Below are 9,792 nucleotides of genomic sequence, written 5' to 3' on the forward strand. Positions count from 1 at the left end.
AGGGTTTTTTTTTTTTTTTTTTTTTTTTTTTTGTGGGGTCAATCACCACAGTTCCTGCACAATTTCACCTTTTCATCCTCACCAAAATGCGCTGAGATTAGACAACAAATGATGTCTTGTTACCAACCCTGCTGTGAGAATAAACTGTATCAGAGTGAACAATTTTTATGCACGCTTTAAATCAACAATTAGATGATCATAAAATCCTAAAATTTACAGCCAAATGAAACCAATAAAACGAAAAGATTGAAAGCAAAAAGCGAGAAATCCAGGATTCCCAAGAGGACGAAGGAACTGAAGAGAAGCAGAGTGGAATAGAAGAAGAAAGAACGAAAAAAATAGGCGCAAATGAAAGGAAAAAGAAAAAAGAAAAACGGAAAAAAAAAGCAAACAAAGGAAAAGAAAAAGCAAAAAAAAACAAAAAAAAAACCAATGACACACAAAAGACCAAAATGCCCCTGCGCGAGACGGAGGGAGCAGTAAATCGAGGACAAAAGCGTCATTTCACTGTAGAAGAAACACTAAACTGAATCTGTGTGAACAGTAATCCGCAACTCTCCTTTAATATATTTAGGGCCCATTTAGTTTGTTGATTTGAGTTTTTAATTTGAATTGAGATGTGACTTTATGTGAGAGCTTTTTACTGTAATAAAAAAGTTAGATGTGACTGTTTATGAGAGCTTTTTACTGTAATAAAATTTAAATTCTAAATTGGAATCGATAAAATGAACGAAACCTTATAACATGCACAAAGAAATTTTCATCTAAGAAGGAAGAAATGTATTCCACTCGTAATGGTCTGACTTATTAAACATTCGCAAAACATTATTAAGTTGTTCCAGCACTAAATTTATGGATCCACATATTCATAAAATTAAGAACAAAATTGTGTCGTCGCAAATAAATTATTTGCGACGGGATTTTTACGGTGACCAATTTACGACGATATGTCGTTGAAAATACTATATTTGCGATGATAAAGCACCTATTTGCGACGACAATGAGTCGTCGGCAAATGGCCTTTTTTCTTGTAGTGGGCAGAGGGTACCTGTTTACCTTAACAATGAGACTTACTGCTTCATACAGTGATTTGGCTGTGTTCCACTCTGTAATAGGAGCCAAATAGTGGCTGCAAGAGGAGAGGAAAAGGATGAGGGAATTGCACGAAAGAAGTTGACGATAATGCTACAGAACCATCTGCAGTATTGCGACAATTTAGAATTGGTCTCAGGAGAGCTGTAAATTGATACGAGAAGAAAAGCTTCTCTAAAAAGGGCGTAGTAACACTCGTACATTTAGTTTTGTCAAGTTCATGATCTCCATTCCTTAATGAAAACTTATTACATAATGCTTACCACCAAGAAAATAACACTCATACAGCCAAGTCTTGTATTCTTATTCCACCAGCTACTTTTTCTTAGTCAAAGCTACTCCATTTATATTTATCAAGTAAAGAACTGTGATAATACATATTGATAATGAACATAAAAGGATAAACAATACTTGATAATACTTGTTTACCTCAGACAAAGGAAAGAACTCTGAATTGCTCCACCAGACAAATCCAATTTTGCAAGGGATGTCAGAATCCTAAGCCAAAGGTCGCCTCTTTCTCTTTTTGGTACCTTTGGAATAAGATGGGACAAGCCTTGATCATCGGTTTCTATAAACGGGTGAGATTACATAATGCTCGAGGCAAGCAGTGATGTTAAACTACTACTGTTAATGCCTCTTAAATTGTAAGATGAGCTACACCAAGTACTTTTTAATCGAATGTTTTAATTTGTCAAAAAGTATACTACTTCAACATTTGCCAAATCATAGGTTAGTTAAGTGATGTTTTAATCGCTCAGTAATTAAAGTACCTCACTTTCATAATAATAATAATTCACTCTGTTACAAATCAAAGCATCTTATGGATAAATGTGTTAATGTGAATTAATAAATGTATGTATGTTAAATATCTGTCTATAATGAGATGAACGCTTGTTTTATTGACTCACTTGGGACATATGAACTTTCTCTACCTTATAATATTGGGTAATTTTAACAAATACCCCTTGCAAGTGCATGGATCAGAATTTTTACCCTTTACTTTTGATTCATAACATTTTTAATCAAATAATTATACTAACAAAAGAGTATTTATTTAGAGTAAGGGGTAAAAGTTCAGACTCATGTACTTTTAAGGATAAATTCTATAATTTTCTTAATAAGCCGGTTAACTTTTTAAGATGAAAGCTTAATACTTTATAAAGTACAATTTTTCTCTCTCACTTTTCAATTTTTCTCCCTCACTTTCTTCTCATCTCTCCTCAAAATTCTAATAACATGGGCGTGGAAATCAATAGGAATATATACGATGATACTACAAAAGAAATGTTTTTTCTTTTTTTTTGCCCTCGCTGTGATGCACGTATTAAGTTTATATGTTCCCTCATTCATGTCCTCCAATAAAATCGTGTCACGTCTTTTAAAAAATTAAGAATGAAAACATCATCGAAAATTAACTTTAAAACGATGACAAGGATAAAAACGACATAATAATTTGAAAGCCACAAACTACCTCAAAGTGGCAATATCACATAAACGACAACAAAAACTTGAAAATGATGCAAAGAGAAAGGGAAAACAATTTTAAACGAAAAAAAAAAAGAATAATGTTAACTTTACAAGAACAGAACAAGATGAGGTCGGAGAAACTTAAAAGCGACAATAACAATAACAATAACTTGTTAAAACAACAACATGAATTAACACGACATCGACCCATAAAAGGACAGAAAATTGAAACTCGATAGTATTTATTAGATTTGATGTTACGTCTGGTGATCCAGATGATGTTGGAATACTGTTTGGAACACAATTTGATTATTTATATATGAATTAATTACTTACAATTGCTCGTGTAGAATAAAGTACAGAAGTTAAAAGAACACACAATATGATCTGCGGGGCCACGCCCAGACAATAAACAGTTCACTATATTCTAGAAATTACAGACACTGGACGGACTTATTCACTCAAGGACTCCCTCCTAGACAATGACGCCGCTGTGATATATTTTCACAGTGATTGTTTAGCGTGCACCACATGACTTCTATTCACCTGGCGAACTCCCTTCGACCGGCAGAACTTCCTCCCGAAAGCAACAAATCCCTCTCCCGAAAGACGATCTCAATAACTCATAAAAACTCACAGACGTTTCTCTGAATATTTTCTCAGTAATAAGCTCTCAAATTCACAGACTTTTCCTTTGGAGATATTCTATTAAATCCATATACCATTTGCTCTGAAACAAAGCTTTTAAATAAAGTCAAGAGAATCTCATTCAAATCCACTCTGGATAAGTTCTCTATTATCTTCATGATTCTCTCTCCTAGATAGGCCCTAGAATATCTTCACGTTATCTTCATAATCTCCAATTCGAATTATGTAGCAAACTTCATGTTATCTCTTCTCTTTACCTTTTCGGCATTAATATCTTCACTTTGAATTTCAAAACCGATTTCAACATGCAGCATATAATCTTCTCTTAGCTAACTCCAGCACGTAAAAAACATCTACATACATGTGCAATATATATATATATATATATATATATATATATATATATAAAATATAAGCGTATGTTATAAGCTTGATAATAAGCTTATGCTACAAGATTAATAAACTTCTAAGAGCATAAGTATTCCTAAAAATATTCAATTAAAAAAAAAAGAGGTAGAAGAAGAAGGTTCAATTAACTGTGATTAAAATTTGAGAAAATGGGAATCGAAAGCAAGAAAGAGCTTCCTTATTGATCTGTTCTTCGTAGTATGTAAGGAAAATATAACCTCAAGAGAAGCCTCTTCAAACAAACTCCTCCCCATTCGACGGCGACTCTGTTCGAAAACCATTGGCTTCTTCTTCGGCACCGTGAGGCACACAGTTGGTGACAAAACCCTTCTCTCGCCGTCTCTCATCATTGTTGACTTCACCATCAAATCCACCCCCATTGATCTCTCTCTAAACTTGTAAAAAATTTCCCTCTCCGGTAATCTCTCTTGAGCACCCATTCCTTTATCTTCGTCGCCCATAGCAAACCCTCCGCCATATCTTCTTCCCCTCCCCTTCCCTCCCGTAGGCTCTTCTCTATTTGATTTTAGGTTTTTTTTTTCTTCTTTTCTTTTTTTTTTTTTTTCTTGAGATATGCACTTGCATATTTTTTTAAAGAGGATTTTTTTAATTTTGTTTTTTGTTAAATTATAAACAGTATCTAATTACAAAAATACCCTAAAATACTAGATAATTATGGTACATTCTGTTTAAATCTTAACAGATTTAGACGGAGAGAGTTTAATTACCAATATTTTAAAAGGTTGTGAATCATTTTGTTAAAAAAAATTTTAAAAATGAATTAAAATGTCACTTACTAAATAATTAAGAGACAAACGGTGTAAATTATTTTTTTTAATACTTGCTTGCATATATTTGTGATGGGTACGAGTTTTTCATATATATATATATATATATATATATATATATATAGCGGGGATTCAATACTGCTCATCCTTAATTCTACTATGTAAAAAATGCCGTGTAGTTTCTTAGCGCTACATCGTTGGTCTTGATGTCATTTATTGCTTAAAATGTTAGATTGTCGTTTTTTTTTTTCTTTTTGGTGAATAGTGTTCGATAGTCGCTTGGTTAGTACCGCATGGCACATGTCACATGTCGTTACAGGGTGTAGTGGTACCTTTTCTCAAGATGAAGCAAAGAGGTGGAAATACCCAATATTTTTATATAGTTGAAAGTTTTTTTTTTTTTTTTAAAAAGAAAAGAAAAAAGAAAAAAACAGAAAAAGATAAAGGGAATGGATGAAGCAAGCAGGTGGAAGTACAGACTTTTGACTCTGCTGTCGTGTTTATTCCCTTTTCAGATGATGTCGTTTTTCAATGATGTTGTCGTCTTTTTTGAAGCATTTTAGGGCAATGCCAGAGTAGGTGGTATGTTAAATTTCATCACTTGGGTAGAAAAATAATTATTTAATGTAGTGTTAATTTTGTGTTAAATTTGATATATATATATATATATTATTTTTAGTGTCAAATTCAAACACCAAATAATTTTAGTATGTGATTATATTAGTTGATATATTTACTTTTTTATTTGATCGTTACAATATTGTCATTGTCAAATTTTATGAAAATTGAAATTTTATTTTTACAAGTTTCAACATTTAATAATGATGACAATAAGACAATATAATTAAAATAATATCATGTATTGGAGTGCAAAATAGAATAACGACATTAAGTATGTTATTTTTGTACTTTTTAATACAAAATATATATTGTCATTTGAATATGGTCATAAAACATCATTTACGTATTTGAAGGGACACGTTATATTTGTCCAACAACAATTATATTGATTAGTTTCATAAATGCCCTGAACTTATATGTATCCTAATGCAACATGCTCTCAAACTTTGGAGATGGTCTATTTTATTTTATGAACTATCTAAAGACTAAAAGTGTTCAAAATATTTTAACTATGCAATTTCACAAATGCTCCCAAACTTTGTAAAGGGTTTATTTTTACCTTTTATTCTATGGGCATGTTTATTTTTAATAAAAAAAAAAGCAAGAAGTGATTCTCTTTCTTATCTAATAATGTATTTACTTATAAAAATCAGTAATAAAAATTTAGTGGGCCCCACACAATATAAAAAATGAGAAAGGGAATGCAAATCCCTGCATCCCTTTCCTTTAGTATTGATTTCTTCTTAAAGAAAATGAATGTTAAATTTACTTATCTATTCTTAGTGAATTACTATATAGTCAATGATTATCTAATTATGTAAAAGGATATTTTAGTAATTACATTCATAACATATTATTCCTAATTTTTGTAAACATAAGAAATGAAATGTGATTATTTCTCATTATAATATCTAATAGTCACGTAAACACTTGAAAGAAAATAAATAACCTTTAATCTTATTACTTTCATTTCCAATCCTATTACTTTTCCTGTCATATTTCTTTACGGTTTGACAAATGCGCCTTATGTGTATGTTTTCGTATGATGTCGTTTTCAAAATTTATTACCGTTTCCCGCATTGTTGTTACCATTTATCGTTTTACCACGCGTTGTTGTTTGTTAAGGATAAAGGTCATCGTCGTTTTTTGTACTGTTATTTTCAGAGTTGATGCCTTTTATGTTGTTGTCGTTTCCATTTTTTGTCGTTTTCGAGGTTATTGTCGTGTTTTACATGATATTGTTGTTGGTTAATATTTTTGTCGCTTGTATTTAATGACTATTTTTAGGTTATTGGCGTTTTATTGTTGTTGTCGTTTTTTATTCTGTTTCTTTGAGGTTGTATAGTTTTTGTGTCGTATTTTATCTTCTAAAAGACGATGTAAGATTTGGATCAAGATTTCGACTTTGGAACACAACAATCACAACCTGTGAGTGAGTCAGTGTGTGCGTATTTGATCTGACAATAAAAAAAAATGAATTGATCAGTCTACAACTGGTATAAACAAATAACCATACAATTTTCAAAGATAGTGGACATGAACTATGAAGAAAGTGCTTACAACGAGATTAAAACAAAAGTTATGGCATAGTAATGAAAGACCACAAAAATTTTCCTTCATTGGAAACTGAGATTGTTGGTAACTAATTATTGTCGTTTATATTTAATGATACTTTCTTCAGTGTCATTTCTTTTCCGAGTTTCCATGGATCTTGTGTCGTTTTCTCTTCTAGAAAAATGAAAAGTCCATCTAAGATTTCCTTCATTGAAACTCAAGACTTCAACTTTGGAAGACAACAGTTTCAAATTGTGTGTGCGTATCTCATCCTACACACACAAAAAAAAAAAAAAAAAAAAAAGGAAAAAAAAGAAAGAAAGAAAGAAAAAAGGTTCAGTTTACAACAGGTATAAACAAATAACCTTACAATTTCTTCAGCCAAAAAAAAAAATCTCGAGCAAAAGAAACAGCCATATAATTTTAAAAGATAATGGGCATGAACTATATATGAAGTATATGAGGAGATTAAAAAAAAGGCATACAATCTGTTCTTGTAATAATTGTCGTTTTGTTTGTTATTGTTCTCAAGTTAATGTCCTTTTATGAGGTCATTGTCGTTTTTCTTAAATGCAGCTCTAAACTTATTTCGGCTTTCGTCATTGTTTTCGTTTTAATCTCATGTCGTTTCTCCTTTAATTGTCGTTTAATGCTGATTTATGTTTAGTAACTAATGATACGTTAACTTTGATGTTCACGTATCACGTATCCTTCTTCATTTTTTTCTTCAGCTTATGTCGTTTCTTATGATATCGTCGTTTTTTTTTTTTTTTTTTTTCTTTTTTCAAATCTTTGCCGACTTTTCAATATTGATGGTTTTTTGTCAAAAAATTTCGTTTTTTCGGGTAGTGTCGTTTGTATACCGTTTATTGTTATCGTTGAGTTCAAGGAGTTTTTCCTAATATTGTCATCCATCACATTTGTCGTTGTTCAATGACTTTTTTTTTGGGTTATTGTATTTTAAATTTTTGAAAGGTTTCTGTCGTTTTCCAAATCGTTAAGTTTTCCATTTTTCTGTCGTTTATTCATATGCATATCGTTTTTCCTATTTGTAAAGGAAAACACCATTTTGGCATTTTCTGTATTTTATGCCTATTTCGGGTGCGTTAATATCTTGACAAGATTTATGTCGTTTTCCAAATTGTTGTCATTCTCTTGTTGTTGTCGTTTCCCATCTTTTTCTCGTTTATTCATGTGCATGTCATTTTTCAATATTGAAAAAAAATCAATTTTTTGTTATTTATCCCTATTTCGGGTATACTGTTATTTGAATTGTTGATGTCATTTTTTTGTTCAAGTTAATGCCGTTTTCTGGCTTTGTAGCTTTTTCAGTTTATAATTGTTGTCATTCTCTTGTTGTTGTCGTTTACCATCTTTTTCTCGTTAATTTATGTGCATATCATGTTTCAATATTGAAAAAATCAATTTTCTGTTATTCATGCCTATTTCGGGTATACTGTTATTTGAAATGTTGAAGTCATTTTTTTGTTCAAGTTATTGCCGTTTTCTGGCTTTGTAGTTTTTTCAGTTTATTGTCGTTGTGCATGTTTCTGTCGCTGACTCATGTTCACGTCCGTTTTTCTATTTGAAAAGGAGAATACCATTTTTGTTTTTAATGCTATGCTAAGGTGTGGTCATTTAAAAGTTGACGTCGTTTTTACCGACACCAGTTTTAATATTTTGTCGTTTTTCGATGTTCATGTCGTTTTTCCTCTTTCAAAAGGAAAACACCATCTAATCTGAAGGGTTTCCTCAGCTGGAAAAATTTTGACTTTAGAACGCAAAGTCACAACCCGTTACGTGTGTCGCGTGGTCGTGTTATTTGCTAACAGACAATAGTAGGCATGACTAGATGTACTTTTGCCTTTAGATTGACCACGCAAATTCTCAAATTATAGAATGTCTGCTCGTACTTTTATCCTCTATACATCTGTTGCTATACATCTGTTATTTCCTATAATTCTAAACAGAAATGTAAGCTTCATTAAGATACAAAATTGACACTTCATTAAACAGAAATTAGACATAAGTATGAACAAGTTACCATTCTTCGATACACATTATGCGTTTCATTGATTTTCAAACATTTCAACAATGGAATAAGAGAAAACCCAACATTCTAACTAAAAAGCCAACAATAACTCGAGACAAAATTTGATCAAGCCAAGACAAGTATGAACGAATTACCATTCGATTTTCAATGTAATAATGGGAATGGACAATGAAAAAAAAAAAAAAAAAAAAAAAAAAAAAAAAAAGGTTATAATGATCGCGGTATACAAAAATTAGATCAACAAACAAAATATAATTGCATACCTTTACAAAAGAAAAACTATTATATATGATCATTGATAATCTCTAAAACCCTTTGGGCCCACTCTCCTTGAGAACCATGGGCTTTTCAGCCATGGAGAGGCAATACTTAGCAATCTCCCTAAACTTGGGAACACTCCTAAGATCCACCTTGGTGTCGTCCTTGAGGGTAATGATAATGTCACCCCACTCGCCGATGAAACGTGGCACAACCTGAACGTCCTTGATGACCTTGTAGGAGAAGTCGCTCCTATCCTGACCCGTCAGTCCCGAGATGACCGTCACCCGCAGGTTGGTGAATCTGTACCTCAAGAAGAAAGCCCTCAAAACGGCGGCCAAAGTCAACGGCAGCCAAAGAAGGGTGAAGCCCAGAAGAAGATTGGCTGTGAGGTCGCCGTAGTGGGCCCCGCCGTCAAAGAAGATGGTTTCCTCGGTGGGTTTCTCGGAGGTGCCGGCGGTGGAGAAGGAGGTGGGCTTGTTGGTTGGGGAGGACACGTGGAGCTTGGTGAGTGGTCTTTTGGGGATGGAAGAGGATCTGGTGGGGATGTTAGGGAAGGGAAATAACCTGTTGGAGGAGAGAGGGAAGGATTGGTTGGATATGGCGGCGGAGGTAGTCGCCGGCGAGGAGAAAAGCGGCGTGGAGGCCATTGGTGGCTTATCCACTTGTGACTTATCCGTTATTTTGTTGTTTGGAGAAATTAAGGGCCGAGAAGTGGATGGTCATTGAAACTTTTTTTTTTTTTTTTTTTTTACAAGAATTACCACTCTTTCTATTGGCTAGTTGAGAGGTGGGGACCCCCAGTATGTGTAGCAAAGGGCCAATTGGTTCTGTTGCTGTCGTTCTGCCACGTGGTATGTTATAATTCCATGAGTTTGCGATGGACCCACCTGGAATTCT

General features: G+C 32.9%; 1 protein-coding gene across 1 annotated transcript; it reads right to left on the reverse strand.

The window, feature by feature from the left end:
• Positions 1 to 8,843: 8,843 nt before the first annotated feature.
• Positions 8,844 to 9,622, reverse strand: LOC21403986. Its single transcript, XM_010098071.2, has one exon. The coding sequence runs from the start codon at positions 9,540 to 9,542 to the stop codon at positions 8,940 to 8,942; it is 603 nt and encodes a 200-aa protein (XP_010096373.1). The 5' UTR covers positions 9,543 to 9,622; the 3' UTR covers positions 8,844 to 8,939.
• Between the last annotated feature and the right edge of the window lie 170 nt (positions 9,623 to 9,792).

This window comes from Morus notabilis, unplaced genomic scaffold, assembly GCF_000414095.1.
Source record: "Morus notabilis unplaced genomic scaffold, ASM41409v2 Scaffold155, whole genome shotgun sequence".
Taxonomy (NCBI): Eukaryota; Viridiplantae; Streptophyta; class Magnoliopsida; order Rosales; family Moraceae; genus Morus; species Morus notabilis.

Bases quoted from the DNA above. Each gene is read 5' to 3' on its own strand.
- LOC21403986 (XM_010098071.2), bottom strand. From the start codon at position 9,542: ATGGCCTCCACGCCGCTTTTCTCCTCGCCGGCGACTACCTCCGCCGCC.